Source organism: Lepidochelys olivacea, assembly GCF_965140295.1.
Source record: "Lepidochelys olivacea isolate rLepOli2 genome assembly, chromosome: 1".
NCBI lineage: Eukaryota > Metazoa > Chordata > Testudines > Cheloniidae > Lepidochelys > Lepidochelys olivacea.
The window spans coordinates 353,735,041-353,753,013 of NC_140411.1; the positions used below are offsets into that span (position 1 = coordinate 353,735,041).

The window sequence follows — 17,973 nt, forward strand, 5'->3', positions numbered from 1 at the left end:
GGGATGCTTATCGCTTTAGCTACCGCTGCGGCTCGGAAGAATGCAGACCGCAACAAACATCGATATGATGCTAGAGTGCGTTCGCAGGAGCTCCAGCCGGGGGACAGAGTCCTGCTGCGAAATTTGGGTATTGCTGGCAAACACAAGATAGCTGACAGATGGAAGGCAATACCTTACCTGGTGATGGAAAAGCTGAGAGATCTGCCGGTCTACAAGATCAAACCTGAAGATGGTCCAGGGCAAATAAAGACGGTGCATAGAAACCTTTTGCTCCCTGTGGGGGAATTGGTAAGCACCCCTTATGAGATGGGCTACGACAGGGCAGCCGGGCAGAACAGAAGTGCTAGACCAAAGCCGCCATCCAACAGAGACAGTGGGCCCCGTGCAGCTAACTTACCCCTATTCTGCACATCTGAGAGTGAGTCTGAGGAGGAAGACACAACCCTGGTGTATCCTGGGATGGAGACAAGATTTCAGTCTCGATCAGCTGAACCAAATGAGAGTTCTCCCTCTTCCGCCCTAAACCCCATGGCGGAATTATTTAGGCCCATTTCTGACACCCCTGTGCCGCTGATGAGACCCCCGTGTGATGACACACACAGGTTATTGGACAGTGGGGACAGACAGGTAGAGGATGTCCTGGGCACCTTGGACCCTCCAGCGTTAGAACTAGGAGTGCAGGGGCCTACGCCAGTAGCCGAGGGACCCTCCAGGGAAGCCTCTCCATCCGTCAGTCAAGAGGATGTTCCCCCTACCTCGGCAACAGAGATTCTCAATAGACGAGACAGGGTGATAAGACCGGTGAAACGGTTAACTTATGATGCACCTGGGGTGACTAGTGAGGAGCCAATACATTTAGCGCACAGGATTGTGGGAGCTAAAGTGGGCTTCCTGAGGCCCTTTGGAGGAAACCAATGAGTTGGTATAAAGGGAGTATGATTTGTCGGGACGCCAAATTCTCGGCTGGGGGGAGGATGTAAGCAGAGTCAGGATGAGCTCCACCCTGACATCTGGTGGTGAGGTGTGGCAAGTTGTGGAAAAGAACTTCAGGGGCCGATCTCCTTTGCATAGGCACACCCACCCCGCCTAGAATGAGGCCATAGCTGCCCAAATGGTCACTTTGGCTGTTGTGGGATCCCCAGTGTCTCTGTCATTGGGGCGGGAAGAATAAATTGTTATTACCCTGATTATGGGAACTGTGCTTGGAACTGTACGTGGCCTTTTGTTATGATGGAGGGACTCGCCATCAACTAAGTAGCACTCGCTAGGCAGGGGACATGGGTTCCAAAACTCTGTGAACTGAGAGAGGCTTGAGGCAGGTATTTGTACCTGGTGGTGTGGGCCCCTTTGTGAGGGCCTGAAACACCAGTTGCGCCTTTGTCTCTCTCCACTGTGGAATGTCAGAGCTAGTTTTGGGTCTATTAAGAGTCTTGCTACAGGTACTGTGCTGAATTCACTTTGGCCTTCTGGTGCACCAGCACTAAGGCTCCCATGAGCTGGAATCACTGAGCGCTCTGTCAAGCAGTGGGGAGCCAGAAGAACTGGAGTGCAGTGGTGCTGTTCGTGGCTAGGCTGGCGGAGCGTTCGTGAGACGGCGAGGCGAGCTGTGCAGAGCGGAGCCGTTTGTGAGACAGCCGAGCCGAGCCGAGCCCTGTGGGGCAGTCAGCTTCAGGACACGTAAGGTGCCCGTTACCTCTTTCCCCCCACACACAGGCACATTTTAGCCAGACTGGGGAGCAACACTCTGCAGATGAACTTTTGAACTCTGGGGCTGGACTTTTTGAACTTTGGGTGATTTGTGGCTTGCTGGACTCAAGAGACGTTTGGGTTCTGGGACTCAAGAACCCGAGGGAAAGGACGTGGCCCAATTTGCTGGGGTGGGTCTTTGCTCATGGTTTGGTTAATGAACACTAGTTGGGGTGTTTCCCCAATTTAATGCTGATGTCGTTTACCTCATGTCTCTGCTATACCGAGACGCCGTGCTTGCGAGAGGGGAACTATTGCCTCTTCGAGGCGCCCAGGGGGTGTGTAAGATTTTCCCAGGTCACCGGGTGGGGGTTCAAGCCAGTTTTGCATTTGCTTTGAGAGGGAACCCCTGTGTGCTGAACCCAGCCCTTGCTGCTATCAACTTGGCCTGGCAGCAGGGTTACCCAAGAACTGAAGATCACACTCAACTCACTGGAGTGTTGGAACCGTGTCCCATGCCTTGTGAGTGCCATTTAGTTGCAGGTGAGTCCCTCACTCAGGACATGCCAAGTACAGTTCTGCTGCCCTTGGTTCACACAACAATGATAACAAGGCTTTATTGCTCCTGCTCCAATAACAAGGAGCTTGGGGATCGCACACCAGCCGAAAGTGACCATTTGGGCAAGCAATCCCATCCTGCTGAGCACCTAGGCAGGGTGGGAGTGCCCATGCAAGGGAGATAAGCTCCTGAAGTCCTTTTCCCCAGCTCACCACTCGATGTCAGGGGAGAGCTCATCCAGACTCAGCTTACACCAGTAACTCTGGAGCCAAGTGCGGTGAGCAGCTGGGCAGAGCGAAGGGGCCCTGGGCAGTGGACCCAGCACAGGGAGACGTCACCAGATCAGAGGCCCTGGCAGGCCAGACTCGGGGGGGGGGGGGGGGCGGGATAAACCTGATGGGGGGGGCAATGCTGGGGAGAAGGGTCCCAGCACCTGCAGCCTGAGGGCATCTGGGCAGTGCCAGAACAGGTGTCTGACCTGCAGTGTCACCGCAGCGCAGCCAGGGCCTGGAAATGTAGGGAACAGGCTGTGAATCCCAGAGTCCCAGAGACCCTAGTCTGTGGTATCCCCTGGCCCATCAGGCGGGTTCCTGGATCCTTCCACCTTTTCCATTTCCCCCTCATTTTTTTGCAGTTGCTGTTTAATAAGTTGTGTGTGGTTTAAACTCAATGCAGCGATTGCTGGGTCAGGGAAGTGGCTGGTGAGCAGAGATTACCCCTCAGAGGGGACACGCTCGCTCCGTCCTGAGTCTCCCATGGTCAAGTACCCCAGGGAATCTGGGCCCAGCCTTGTCAGGGTGACAAGGACTCTGCCGCATGGGAGAGGGAAGTGGAGTCCTCGAGGGCATAAGAACATAAGAACGGCCAGACTGGGTCAGACCCAAGGTCCATCCAGCCCACTATCCTGTCCTCTGACAGTGGCCAGGGCCAGGTGCCCCAAAGGGAATGAACAGACAGGTGATCATCAAGTGATCCGTCCCCTGTCACCCAATCCCAGCTTCGGGCAAGCAGAGGCTAGGGACACCATTCCTGCCCATCCTGGCTAATAGTCATTGATGGACCTGTCCTCCATGAATCTATCTAGCTCCCTTTTGAACCCCATCATAGTGTTGGCCTTCGCAGCACCCTCTGGCAAGGAGTTCCAGAGGTTGACAGTGTGTTGTGTGAAAAAATACTTTCTTGTGTTTGTTTTAAACCTGCTACCTATTAATTTCATTTGGTGGCCCCTTGTTCTTGTATTATGAGAAGGAGTAAATAACACTTCCTGATTTACTTTCTCTATATCACTCATGATTTTATAGACCTCTATCATATCCCCCCTTAGCCATCTCTTTTCTAAGCTGAAAAGTCCCAGTCTTATTAATCTCTCCTCATACAAAAGCTGTTCCATGCCCCTAATCATTTTTGTTGCCCTTTTCTGAACCTTTTCCACGTCCAGTATATCTTTTTTGAGCTGGGGCGACCACATCTGCACGCAGTGTTCAAGGTGTGGGCGTCCCATGGGTTTCTATAGAGGCAGTGGGACATTGTCCGTCTTATTATCGATCCCTTTCTTGATGATTTCCAACATTCTGTTCGCTTTTTTGACTGCCGCTGCACATTGAGTGGATGATTTCAAAGAGCTATCCACAATGAGGGCAGGCAGGCATCCGGGGTGGGGACTCAGATCCTTTCACTCTCCAATTCCATCAGGGTAGCACAGAAGCCAGGAAACTTCCCCACGAGAGTGGGACCATTCCCTGGGTACATTTGCCTCAGTTTCCCACCTTGCAGTCTGGCTGTTGGATGGACAAATGTCCCTGAGTGCACACTGCCCCATCCCCTCCACGCCCCATTGGTTTCCCACGACAGGGAAGTCCCACAGTTCAGGGGTGTCTTCGTTGGCTTCACCTCCCGCCCCGGGGGTGCTGCGCAATGGCCCGGCTGCCGCTGCTCACACTGTCGCTGCTGTCTCTGTCCCGACCCCTTTGCCGTGGGCTCGTCGCTGGCTCTGCCCCATTTGCTGTTTCCCGCTTCTGCCTCGAGCTGCGACGCTGAGTTCTGAGGCTCTGCCAATTAGCCCGGCGCTTAGTGCGTTCCCTGGGGAGTGGGGGACCCCCCTGCTGCTGCATTCTGTGCTGTCTTTGATCACGTTGTCTTTAAACAGAGTCCCCAGCCCCGGCAGGAGAGAACACCTGGCCCCACCCCCTCGGGCTCGTCCTGGATTGGGGTCACTCGCCCCGCCCAGCGCGTGAGGGTCGATCAGGCAGGGTGAGTACGGTCCTGCCGCCTTGGATTCGTACAATGAGGATAACAACATTTCACACCCCGCGTCCCAGACTAACCCGGAACAGCCCAGCTGAGCACTGTGGTAAAGCAGGTCTGTCTGCCGAGCACCGAGGCAGCCCAGGCGTGTCAGATACGGTCTGCTCCTGAGGTCTGCTCCCCCAGCTCATCCCCACAGGGCAGAGGGGAGCCCATTCAGATCCCGCTCACATACACAGGGCTGAGTTTGTCCAGCTTGTGCTAAACCATTGGATTCCTTGAAAGGAGCTGTACTGTGCGGGTCCCCTACCTCTGGTACCCCGAACAGGCCTCACGTTTGTGGCTTTGCCAGGAGGCCAGTTAGGTTTTAAAGCTGAAATCGAAGAAACTTGGTTTGCCAGTTTGGTGACTATTCTAGCTGCTATTTGAATGGGATTGAATCAGGAGAGCCCCTTTTCCTGGAGGAAAGACCTGGGGCCAGCACAACAAGGGGACGCTCTGAGAGAGGCTGTATGAAGGCTGGGGGCAGAGGAGGCCCCCGTCAGTCAGGGACAGAGATAAACATGGCAGGGGAGAGGGGAAGGGATGTTCCCCAGGTCACGCAGAGGCCTCCGGCAGAGCTGGGACTGGAACCCTGGAGTCCTGACTCCGTCTTTTCGGTTCTGTATTCCTGCTCTCTCCACAGGCTTTAAAATGCCGGGCGGACGGACCAGTGACTCTGCTATCCACAAAGACACTTCAGCAGGAATCCCGGGGACGCAGACAAAGGCACCGACGCCAGCCTTCTCATCAGAGCTGCTGCCTGCACCGTCTCCTGGTCTTCGTCATCCTCATCCTGAAAACATCCTGACCAGAGTGGGCCTAAAACACCATCCCAAGTGCCACTGGCAACTCCGAACGCCACCTGGGATCAAACCAAACTTGGACAGGAGGAACTCCAGCTCCAGCCCATCTCCACTAACGCTTCTCTTTTACCCCCAAAACAGGACAGAAGGGATGAGCCCCCGGGGGCGGGGGCAGCAGGGCGCATGGGCCGTGTCTCAGGGGCAGCGATGTTTTCACCAGAAGGCCAGGCCCTCCCCATTCTTAATTCATTCCCTTTCCTGCCCCTGAAGCCCTAGCTCTGGGGTGCTGAGGCTGGAGCCAGGCGACACATGGAAGTGTCCAGGCCAGGATCAGGAACAGGAGGAAGGAGACACACACTGAGCTGAATGCTCCAGGGCAAGTTTATTGTCACGTCACTGTGCAGAGATTGCTGAGAAGAGCAGAGCAGAGGTGCGACAGAGAGAGAAGGGGGCACAGCAGAGCGGGAGTGACACAGCATAACACAGCGATGCTTTGCCAAAGGGGCTTTGCAGCCGGGGACACAGGACCTGGTCCCCCAGGGCAGCCAGAGGGACCGAATCCCCAGGTGCAGGCAAGCTGCCTCCCCTAGGGTTTGCGCTTACAAATGAAAGAGTGTCTGTGTTCACAGGGATAATCATGCCATTTCTGAAAACCTAGAAAGAAAAACAGAAATGACCCATGGGGTGGGGCAGGGTGGGCCATTTCTGCTTGTACAGTGACCCCAACCCTGCCCCATTCCATGCCCCTCGGAGAAGATCCCAGCTCCTGTGCACAGATTGGGGCAGCCCCATCCTGCTGTAAAACTGATCAATGAAATTGTTTTTAATTGTTCACTTTATTCATATAACTTCATAAGCAAAGTTTATGAATTAAACAACATTCATTCATACCCCAATAACTGGCTAATTGGTTACCCCAATAACTGGCTAATTGAATTTCACTTTCAAGCCAATTGCTTCTTAAATCACTGAAATTTGCACTGCTTCAACATTGTAGCTTCTGCTCACTGTTTGTCATTCCTTTAACTTGCCCCAAACTCCATTTTAAAATGCTCACTCCATTTTTGCAAAACCCTGCTGTAATCTGATTAGTGTAGTTTAGATGTGGGAATGAGGTATGTACGGATGATGGAATCAACCTCCAGCCCCAGCCTGTCCTGATGAAAGAAAGTGTAAACACCCAACGGCTGAAGATGCAGACAACAGCCCTGACAAAGGAAGAGGAGTCCACCCTCAAAAGAAAAGAACAAAGGTACAATTGAAGAAACATCAAAGCCAGGTCCTAGGCTGCAAGTCATGTCTGCAGTTGACAGGGGATCAGTCACACCGGACCCAGAGGCAGAGTGACACAGCAAGACCGATAGACTCTGGATTCAAACTAAAGCCTACAAAAAGGATGGGGGAGATGGAAGACTTTGGAGGGTAACATTCTGCTGCCAACATGGAAGGGCATCGGTGCATGCCCAATAGAGTCCCAGCCCTCCCTTGTGCCCGGCTTTCCTGGCCAGTTAGCCGCCACGAGCCCAAGCTACATTCAGGACTGGTAGCTATTCAGCAGCTGCAGAACATTTGGGGGGGGGTGTGTGTAAGTAAGTATTAGCTATTAGCTAGTGGTTATAGATCAAATTGTGTTATAATAAACGTGACATCTTGTCTTGTCCCCTGAAACAATCCTGTGTGGTTTTGTCTGCATAACACTGCAAAGAGATGCCGAGGCTCAGCGTGAAAGGGGAGACGCCTGGTCCATGTGCTACTGCTCCTCGTGGGTGCGGGTTTCTGCTGCTGTTTGACTCTAGCCCCGTCCAGTGACTGCGGCCCTGGCTGTGCCCATCTGCTGGCATCAGGCCTGACAGACAGTGAGCCTGTAACTCAAGACCGTATCATGATGCGCCCGTACCAGGGGCTCCGTTAAGGTTACATAGGCAGCCTTAGTACTTTCCTTGGCTTTGGGACTTCCATGTTCCTTATATGGGTGCAATTTAGGAATAGTTTATAAAAGTAACAAAGAATTAATGTTTTAGTAAAACGTTAATCAATTATTACAGAGCCCAATGGTCAATTGGCTGCTTATTACTATAGCGTGTGACTGTCTACCACACCCGGCTTATGGCAAGCCCAGGCCTGTCCCAGTGATAAATGGAATTGGTCTGAGCCCCGACCCTGCCCCTCACTCCCCACACCCACTGGCACTGCAGGCCCCGTGCGGACACAGCACTCAGTGATCAGGGCCAGGCAGGGGATTCATTGTGTATTTCGCTCCTCTCCTGTTCAGAACCTGTCTGCAAAGCGACCCCTCGTTATCCACTAACACTGGCCAGTCCAGAGGTTCTCAAACTTGGGATCCGGACCCCTTATGGGGTTGCAAGGTGGTTACATGGGGGCAGGGAGCTGTCAGCTCTGTGGGGCTGACAGCCCCGAACCCCATTACATTAAATGACCCCTCTCCTTGTGAACGTTTAACGGGGGTCACACTGAGAGGCTTGCTGTGCAGAAGGGGTCACCAATACAAAAAGGTTGAAAACCACTGGGCTAGTCACTGCCGCCGTCTGGGCTATTTGGAACTTCTTCCCCTCCCCACTGGCGCCGTGAGCCCTCGGTCACGTATGCTACTGCCACGGGGTCTGCTCCCTGGCTGCAGCTTCTGCGAACGATCCCCTCCCGGTGCCAGTTTCCTTGGGAACCTTCATTCGTGCTCAGTCTGTGGACATTCCGAGATGGTGCAGCACTTTCACAAGCAGCCGGCATGTGTGCAAATGCTTGTGAGTAACACGACCCCGCAAGGGGGCCAAATGCAGCTCGGTGCCCACATCATTGTCTGGATCAGTGTTTGCAGAGCAGGGGTGCAACAGTGACTCAGTGCCATCCCCCTTTAACAGCTCAGCAGAGTCCCCCTCTGGGGCCAGGGTGTGTGTGTGTACACACACGTCTCTCTTGCCTGTCACTGGAGCAGAGATGTGAACTGACGCAGGGGATCTGGTAAGTAGGAGTTTTACCAGGTCAGACAAGGGGTTCTCTCCTGACTGCCCTCCCAGCATGGGGCAGGGAAGAGAGAGGAGCAGGGATCGGCACCCCAGAGCGCGCTGCGGACAACTCGGATCAGTATCTCAGGACCTGTGTGGTCACAGAACTGCCAGGGTTCCCCTTGTAAGTGCATGTGGGTCTGATCCACCGACTTACCTGGACTTTCTAACACTACACAGGCCTCGTTTAGGTTCTGATTATCAGGTTGCCCGTTATCCCAAGCACTGAAGCTGACCAGGGATTTATCGGCCCATCTCCAGCTTTGATTCTGCAGAGACAAAGGAGAGCAGAGCCCCTGTAAAACCCAAGATTACACAGCTAGAGACATGTCCCGGAGCCGAGGGGCCAGGGGAAGGGCACGGGCAGAGGCTGCCCAGTGACACTGGAGACATTGATCATTGCTGTGAAATGTCAGCGCTGACAACCAGGGCTACACTTACTGGCAGCTGAAGTTACACCAGGACCAGCCCAAGCCCTCGGAAGCATGAAAATAGCAAGTGAAGGGAGAGTCTCCAGCACCCCCTGCCCCTGCCATCCCCACTTCGCCGAGGGGAGCGCACCCCGACCTGCCCTCAGCTTCCACGTCCATCTCCAGCCCAGCCCGACAGGCAACCACGGCAGCGTCATCCCACGCGCTGTCCCGCAGACCCACGCTGCTGACCCGTTCTCTCCCGTGTGCACCGACCAACACGACGACGCTCCCAAAGCCCATCCACAGGAGAGTTACTCTGCTCCCCGCTGCAGAGATCACGGCGTTAGTTCTGGGGGACGGGGGCGCTGGATGAAGCTGGGGTTCGCACTGTCGGGGATCAGGGCCTGCAGCAGAATTAGTCACCTGGCAACCCAACCCGCGCAGCCAGCCGGCTGCAGGCCACCGGACTGACTGCACCACCTGCCTGGGCAGGAAGGGCAGCTGGCCGGCTCTTAGCCCAGCAGCTCTCTGGCTGCTCAGTGTGTTCATGCCACGGCCGCGATCCTCCCTGTGCCTGCTGCTCCTCTTCGTGCTCCTGTCCTGCTCCAGCCCTGCTCCATGTCCTGCTCCTGCTTGTTTCCCAGCCTTGCTCCTGCTCAGTCCTGGCCGCCTCAGCTTGCTCCTGGTCCTGGCTTCCTTACCCTGACCTTTCCCTGTTATTAATTCCCCAGGCTTTTGTATGGGGCCATGTCCCTCGGTAGGCAGCTCCTCAGTGGGTGGGCGCAGGGGGAGCTGCACAGGGGCAGAGGCCGTGCTGACATTGCCCCAGGCTCTGTTAACGCCCCGAGGGGTGGGCCAGGAGGTCTCTGTCTCTGGCATTTGATCACAGTGAGAAGTGAGGAGGCCAAGAGCAGCCGGGCGTGTTTAGCAAGTGGCAGCCTGTCGGCTGCAGGGAGCCTCGTGCAGGGGTCTGCTCCGACGCTGCCCCCGAAGCACCAGCCTCTCCCGTGCCCTGGTCCAGACAGGAGCGGCTGCAGCAGGGAGCGTCTGTGCGGCCCAGCAGTGCTGCCCGCAGAGCTCCCCCGTCTCCCATCGGTACCACCGGTGCATTGCTCTCCGGCTTCCCGCCGGGCAGCAGGGCCAGCCGCACCCACCACGTGCCACCGCCCAGAGCTCTCCGAAACGGCCCGTCCAGCCTCCGCAGCTGGCTGTGTGGATTACATAGAAGATTTGTCCTCATGCAAGTCCCACGTCACACACATGACCATACACAGCATCCCTGCCGGCGTCCTGCCCGAGCCCATGGGGGAGCAGCAGCAGCTGGGCAGGGCCCCAGGGAGAGACACTAATTGATCCTGTCCTGGAAACCAGCCTCTTTGCTGGGCTAGAGACTGGACTGGAGCGCTTCCCCCCGCTGCTCCCCTCTCCCCGGCACTGGCCTGCAGAGCCCTGACTCGCGACTGGCCTGGCCCAGGGGCCAAACAAGAACCGCGGTTGCCCACTTTGAACTGTAAGCGATTAAGCCTCTGTAGCTAGGGGGTATCTGCCACCTTCCCGTTCCTGCCAGCCCCAGGACCTGCCTTGTCCTGGGCCTGTGTTGGGTGGGTATCGGGCCCCACCAGGGATCCCGCTACAGGCCTGGAGCTGAAGCGCCTCTGGCCAGGGGACCCCCCCATCACTAAGCCCACCCTGAGGACGAATACACCCAGAGTGACAGCACTCCCAGGGCTCGGCTGCCCTGGCATTGTTCGCCCTGCCCGTGTGGCTGCCCCTTTCCACGAGCCCTCGTCTAGACGTCTCGTCCGTGTGGGGCTGGGGCTGACTCTCGTGCCAGGTGTGTACGGTCTGAGCACAACGGGCCGGTGTGGGGGTCCCTGGGCGCTCGTGTAACGAATGTGAATATTAATACCAGCAGTTTATACTCTGCCCCGGGCGCTGAGGATCGATCTGGTGACTGAAAACCCAGACGGTTACAGCCCCTTTTCACCCCGTTCCAATGGAAATCCTGCTCTGGAGGCACCCCCGCCCCAAACAACCACCTCACTGAGCAGAGAAACAGAACCCGGGGCACGGGGGGGCTGCCAGGGGCCCAGCGGGCACCGGGCACTCACCTCCTCAAGATCCAACAGTCCGATCCAGACGGGACTGTTCCTTCTGTGGTACCGCTTGACATAAAGAGCCAACACATTATTTTCTCCAGTACTGTGAATGGAGACGAGATGGGCCCCGTTCCCATGGTGCCGGCACTCAACCTGGGCCAAGAAGAAACAAAACCAGTTACCCCCCAGCCCCACTGCAGGGAGCAGCAGGAGCGAGTCCAGCCCTGTTCTGGGGCCCTGCCTCCCCCGGGCAGCAAGGGCTGTGAGGGGACAGGACCCCCTGTTAGCGCCTCTCCCCACCCCCAGCACCAATAGGAGAAGCCTCCCTCCTCCTGTGAATGTGGATGACAGGAACCACAGGTTCCCCAGCCCCTCCAGAGCACGAGCACAGGGAATTCCCAGCCCCATGGTCACATCCACATGCACCCAGCGCCCCCCCAGCATTACACGGGGCCACAGCCCACCCATGAGGTCCCGGGCAGTGACTCCCTGGCCACTTGCCAGCCAGCAATGGGGATGGAACCGGAGACCTTCAGCACAGCCCTGCCCCCAGAGCCAAGGGAGCTGCTTTGGTAACACCGAGTAAGGAGCAGCCCCTCTGGAGCCGGGACCCCACTTGGCCCAGGCCATCCCTGGCAGACACAGCACAGGACAGGCGCGTTGGGTCCAGAGGAGATCACGCCCCATCGGGAGCTACGTTTACATTGCATTCTGCTCCCCAGCCTGGCCAGGGCAGGTTGATCCCTCACAGCCTGTTCCCGAGGCTCTGGCTGGGGCAGTGTGAAATGTGCCAGCCCTGGGCTCCCACGCCTCCCACCAGAGCTGATTCCCCAGCCCAGCCCCGCTCACTGACTCTGATACTGAGCCTAACCCTCCCCATCCCCACAGCCTCCGGCTCCAGCCCAGCACCCCTGAGCCCCGCTGCTTCCACCCCCCGTCGCCGCCTCTCACCTCAGCCTCTATCCAGGTTTTCTCTTGGAAGAAGTATCCATAGCAGTTGCCTTGGAAGAGCAGCCAGCCCTCGGGACAGGTCACATCTCGTGCCCCTGCGGGCAATGGTGGGGAAAGGACACCGCCGTTAAAGGCTGTTTCAGAGGCACAGCCGTGGCTTTCCCATTAGCACAAATAACATTGGGTCCCGTTTGGGGCTGTGTCTGGCGGGCAGAACCCTCTAGGCCCTGGCATTGCAGGAAGAAGCTGGGTTTGCCCAGACCCCACATCGGCAGAACGGGGCCCGTGGAACCCAGCCCTGAGCAGGGATCCCAGCAGGGCAGGGCCTCTGGGTTTGAATGGGGCATGGGCTCCTTTCCTCCGGCTCGCTGGGGGGGAGGAAGGAGCCAGTGCATTGGTGGGGTGGCTGATAGACCGTCCCCTGCCCCAGGGAGCCCCATGGACTCCCAGCCCTGGGAAGCAGGGGAATATGGAGCTGCCAGCCACAGTGGCCCCAGTTCAGCTGAAGCCCTCAGGCAGAGGGAATTCCTTCCAGCCTGAGTTTGTCCCCCTCTCTCCTTGAGCCATGAGGAGAGTGGGACCAGGGAATCTGGCGGGGGCGGGGGGGGAGAAATGGGGTTAGCACAGACTGGGACTAGAGAAGAAATCGGGAGCAAGGGCCCAGTTCTGGATGGAAGGATCTAGGGGGTAGGAAGAGGGAAGGGGAGAGAGGTGCCCAGGGAGATGGGGCATGAAGAGGGGGGATAGCAGGGATCTGTGGGGCTGGGACGGAGGGGAGGGGGAACACTGTGCAGGCACTGCCCTTCTCAGGGCTGGGGGCACAGAAGGATGGGGCAGAACCGTATCCCAGCAGAGGGAGGGATGGGACAGTCTAGAGGAGAAAGGCACGGTGTGCAGGGAATGGGGCAGCCCAGCTGGGATCAGATGGGGGAGAAGCCAGGGCGGGAGCAGAGCCATGACCAGCCCTTGGAAAGGGACCCCGTGGGGACACATCCAGCCAGTGGCAGGGGACCACGGGAGGGCAGGGTGGGAGCCTGTAGCTGACGGGGGCTAAGCACCTGTTGCCCAGGGACTGGCCCCACCCAGTCCTCATGGGAAGAGCCAACCCTGGGGGGCATTTCATCCACCTTCTCTCACTCGCTCCCTGGGGAGGGGCCGCAGGGCCTGGGCTTCCCCCTGGGGAGTGACCCCCAGCAGCAGGAGAGGAGCAGAGGCTCTGGGAGCGACAAGGAAAATGAATTTATTTCCAGAGGGGCCGGGCAGGGACTCACCTGCCAGCGAGGGGCTAAAGATCAGGCAGCCAAGGAGGCAGAGGCTGAAGTAGGCGACTGGCCCCATCTTCTCGTTTCCCCTGGGGGAAAAATACACCAGGGAGATGGGCCACAAGAGCCTGAGACACCCTGGGAGTGACCCCATCCCACCATGGGGCATTTCCCAGGGGGAAGCGCTCCAGAGCTGGGCTGTTTGCTAAGGGGACTGGCTGGGCCGGAAGGGTCCTGAGGGATCCCAGCCCTCAGCCCCAGGGATCCAGGCTCACAGCCCCCCATGGGGCAGGGGAGCTGTGTGGGGCCCGTCTCCCTAGGCTGGTTCCCATGGGCCCATCAGCCTGCGGCTCTCCCTGCCCCTCCTCTCCAGCCACGCAGGGCAAGACAAGGCAGGGCAGGGCAGAGGCGTGGGGAGCAGAGCCCCAGGGAGAGGATGCTCAGCACCAACCCAGGGGGACAGGGTGCGGGGGCTGTGCTGTGGGGGAAGGGGTGGGGCAGAGACGGCCCCAGGGACTCACCCAGGGCAAGTCCGGCCATGAGGCCCCATCACGGGGCTCGGCTGCCACCCAGTGAGGAGGAAGGAGGGACGGGAGGGGCAGGGACTCACCTGTCTGTCTGGGTGGCGGGTCTGGAGCGATGAGGATTGGAGCTCAGCCTGTACAGGGTGCTCTCTCCCAGGGGTATTTATAGACCTACTGGGGGTGCGGTGTGGGGGAGAGGGGGGGGCAGGATGCTGAACATGCAAATCAGCCCAGCTGGCAAATACAAGGATCCCAACCCAAAGCAAACAGAGACGCTGTGACCCGCCCTTCAGCTGAACTGGGACCATCAGGAAGCCTTTGTTAGGGTGAGATAAAAGGCAGAGGCTTTGGGTAACGGGCCCATCCTGGGCCTCTGCAGGAACCTGAGTCCTTCTTCCCCCCACATCGCTGCCGTCTCCCTCGACCAGGCTGCAGCCGGTTCTTTCCCATCCCGGGGGTTCAGGGAGGATCAGCCCGGGGCTCTGTAGCCCAGTCTCCTGTCTCCGGCCATGGCCAGGACCAGCTGCCTCATGGGACGGGGCAAGAATCCCAGCAGTGGCAGCGAGGAGATAACCTGCTTTGGTGAAGACGCTGCCTGACCCCCAATGCTCGGCAGGAGGGTTTATAGCCCAGCCTGAGCTCTGGGATAGTTTTATCCTCACTGTTAGAGCTCTGCATGTTCTTGTTATCCAGGTAAATCCAGCTATTGACCTCAATAATATACTGTGGCAGTGAGTTCCACAGTCTAATCACAAGATGCTTGTGAAAAGTATTAACTTTCTAGTGCCTTTCAGTATTCAACAATCCCTGTGTTCTTATGCTAGGAGATAGGCTGAACTGACATGCCTGATCTCCCTTCCCTAGAGCAGTCATTATTCTCTATATCTTTAGCAAAAAAAAACAGGAGTACTTGTGGCACCTTAGAAACTAACAAATTTATTAGAGCAACTTCCACCTTCTCTGCATGTATGTATATATATCTTACTGTCTGTTCTGTTCTATGCATCTGATGAAGTGGGCTGTAACCCACGAAAGCTTATGCTCGAATCAATTTGTTAGTCTCTAAGGTGCCACAAGTACTCCTGTTCTTTTTGCAGATGCAGACTGACACGGCTGCTACTCTGAAATATATCTTTAGCGTGTCCCCTGTCCTGCATCACCTCTGTAAGGTAACCATCCCAATCTGTCAGTCTCTCTCCATGTGGGCATCATTCCACCCCGGAGCTGACCCAGACTGCACACAGCATCCCGACAAGGCCACACCATTGATTTATGTAACAGCACTGTAATAGGAGACTACACAAAAATGAGGAAATTAAAAAGGTACAGCGACAAAGTGAAATCCCGGCAAGCTGCATGGAAAGACACCATAATAGAGGCTCGACTTAAATGCACACCCCAAATTTAAAAACATAGTAAGAGAACCAAAAAAGTGCCATCACAGCTAAACAACAAAGTAAAAGAAGCCGTGAGAGGCAAAAAGGCATCCTTGGAAAAGTAGAACTTAAATCCTAGTGAGGAAAATGGAAAGGAGCATAAACGCTGGCAAACGAAGTGTAAAAATGTAATTAGGAAGGCCAAAAAAGAATGTGAAGAGCAGCTGGCCAAACATTCAAAAAGTAACAATATTTTTTTTAAAGTACATCAGCAGCAGGAAGCTGCTAAACAACCTGTGGGGCCCCTGGACGATCGAGACGCTAAAGGAGCCTTCAAGGACAGTAAGGCCTTTGCAGAGAAACTAAATGAATTCAGTGCGTCGGCCTTCATGGCTGAGGGTGTGAGGAAGATTCCCAAACTTGAACTATGCTTTTTAGGAGACAAATCTGAGGAACTGTCCCTGTCACGGAGTCCCCGGGCGATGCTCTGGAGCTGCTCCCCATAAAGCCAGGCAGGACTCTGGGGGAGTCTCCTCTCGGGGAGCAGCCTGTCTGCAGGACACACAGCTCACACAGCTTCCACCTTCCTGGGTCTGACCTCGGAGCATTCAGCCTCCTCTGCCCCTCCGTGCGCTTCCCACAGTGAGTCCGCCCAGGCGGGGTCCTGGGGAAGCCAGAGGGTCCTGCACCCCAACTCCGCAGTCAGATGGGACTCTCAGCCAGCCAGTAAAACAGAAGGTTTATTAGACAACAGGAACATGGTCTAACACAGAGCTTGTAGGTGCAGAGAACGGGACCCCTCAGCTGGGTCCATTTTGGGGGGCAGTGAGCCAGACAACCACATCTGCACTTCACTCCATGTCCCCAGCCAGCCCCAAACTGAAACTCTCTCCAGCCCCTCCTCCTCTGGGCTTTGTCCCTTTCCCGGGCCAGGAGGGCACCTGATTCCTTTGTTCTCCAACCCTTTAGCTCTCACTTTGCAGGAGGGAAGGGCCAGGCCATCAGTTGCCAGGAAACAGGGTGTTGGCCATTCTTTGTGTCCAGACCCCTGCACACACCTGCCCTCTAGGGCTCTGCAACGATCATACACCCTTACCCCACCACCTAGATACTTAAGAACTGCATAGGGGAAACTGAGGCACCCCCACACTATTCAGAGGAAACATTAAGAACAGTCCTGCTTTGCTATAGTCCCAGATTGAGGTGTCATTAGAGGAGGTTTTGGAACAAATTGATCAACTAAACAGTAATAAGTCTCCAGGACCAGATGGTATTCACGCAAGAGTTCTGAAGGAACTCAAACGTGAAATTGCAGAACTACTAACTGTGGTCTGTAAACTATCATTTAAATCAGCTTCTCTACCAAATGACTGGAGGATAGCTAATGTGATGCTGTAACAACACGGCCTCTGGCAGGACACAACTGAGAGTATCAATTCAGGACAAATTGCTCAGAGCAGGGCAGTTACAGCCCAAGGCTGGTGGTTCTCCACCTCTAAGGCAAACCAAACCGGCCAAATAGGGAAGTCTTCAGTCTCACCCCACTGGCTAACCCCAAGTCACACAAGCAATTCCCTTAGACACTCCAGTTTCCCAGTATCACCACCAGGGCCACTCATTATGGGGACGACTGGTTATGAAAACCAATACCCCAGTAAAAGAAAAAAGGTTCCCTCGATCCCAAAGGACCAAGCCCCAGACCCAGGTCAATATACAAATCAGATCTTACCCACAAGTCACGCTGTTGCCAACCCTTTAGAATCTAAAATCTAAAGGGTTATTCATAAAAGAAAGAAATATAAATGAGGGCTAGAATTGGTGAAATGGAATCAATGACATACAGTGATGGCCAAGGTCTTGGTTCAGGCTTGCAGCAGTGATGGAATAAACGGCAGGTTCAAATCAAGTCTCTGGAGAACATCCCCAGCTGGGATGGGTCCTTCCGTCCTTTGTTCAGAGCTTCAGTTTGTAGTAAGGTTCTTACAGAAGTAAGAAGCAGGATTGAAGACCAAATGGAGATCCTGCTTCTGCCCTCTATAGTCCTTTTGCCATGTGGCCTCTGCTTCCTTTATTCCAACCACAAGCCGTGGAAAAAACACAGAGTTCTGTCCATAGGCAGGTCCCTGCATGCCTGGCTGAGTCCCAAGGCGTGTCTGCCTTCTCTCAATGGGTCAGTTGTGTAGCTGATGGTCCTTAAGGGGCCATCAAGCAGGCTAGGCAGAGCTGACCCTAACTTGGCTGGGGCATCACCCAGAAGCAGAGCACAAGTTTGAAATACAGACAGTACAGAGCCAATATTTATAACTCTAAACACAAAAACGATACATGCATACAGATAGCATAATCATAACCAGAAAATCATAACCTCCTCATAGACACCTTACTTAACCTCCTTTGTACAAGATTTCATGCCACTATATGACCTTGGTTGCAACGATGGTCTATACAGTCACAGTTCATGTCAATAACATCACAGGCGCCAAATTTTAAAAGGAGCTCCAGAGGTGATCCCAGCAATTACAGGCCAGTTAGCCGGACTTCAGTACCAGGTGAACTGGTTGAAACTCTAGTAAAGAACAAAATTGTCAGACACAGAGATGAACATAATTTGTTGGGGAAGAGTCAACATGGTTTTTGTAAAGGGAAATCATGGCTCACCAATCTACTAGAATTCTTTGAGGGGGTCAAGCATGTGGACAAGGGGGAGCCAGTGGATTAGTGTGCTTAGATTTTCAGAAAGCCTTTGACAAGGTCCCTCGCCAAAGACTCTTAAGCAACGTAAGTTGTCATGGGATAAGAGGGAAGGTCCTCTCATGGATTGGTAACTGATTAAAAGATAGGAAACAAAGGGTTGGAGTAAATGGTCAGTTTTCAGAATGGAGAGAAGTAAATAGTGGTGTCCCCCAGGAATCTGTACTGAGCCCAGTGCTATTCAATTTATTCATAAATGATCTGGAAAAAGGGGTAAACAGTGAGGTGGTAAAATATGCAGAT

General features: G+C 55.3%; 1 protein-coding gene across 1 annotated transcript; it reads right to left on the reverse strand.

Moving 5' to 3' along the window:
• Positions 1–5,186: 5,186 nt before the first annotated feature.
• LOC311522353 (C-type lectin BpLec-like) lies at positions 5,187–13,732 on the reverse strand. Its single transcript, XM_084631601.1, has 6 exons — positions 13,690–13,732; positions 13,089–13,168; positions 11,818–11,912; positions 10,879–11,019; positions 8,512–8,623; positions 5,187–5,988 (listed from the first exon to the last, which is right to left on the reverse strand). Exons 2-6 carry the CDS (start codon positions 13,153–13,155, stop codon positions 5,921–5,923), a joined length of 483 nt encoding a protein of 160 aa, XP_084487727.1. The 5' UTR covers positions 13,156–13,168; positions 13,690–13,732; the 3' UTR covers positions 5,187–5,920.
• Positions 13,733–17,973: the final 4,241 nt, after the last annotated feature.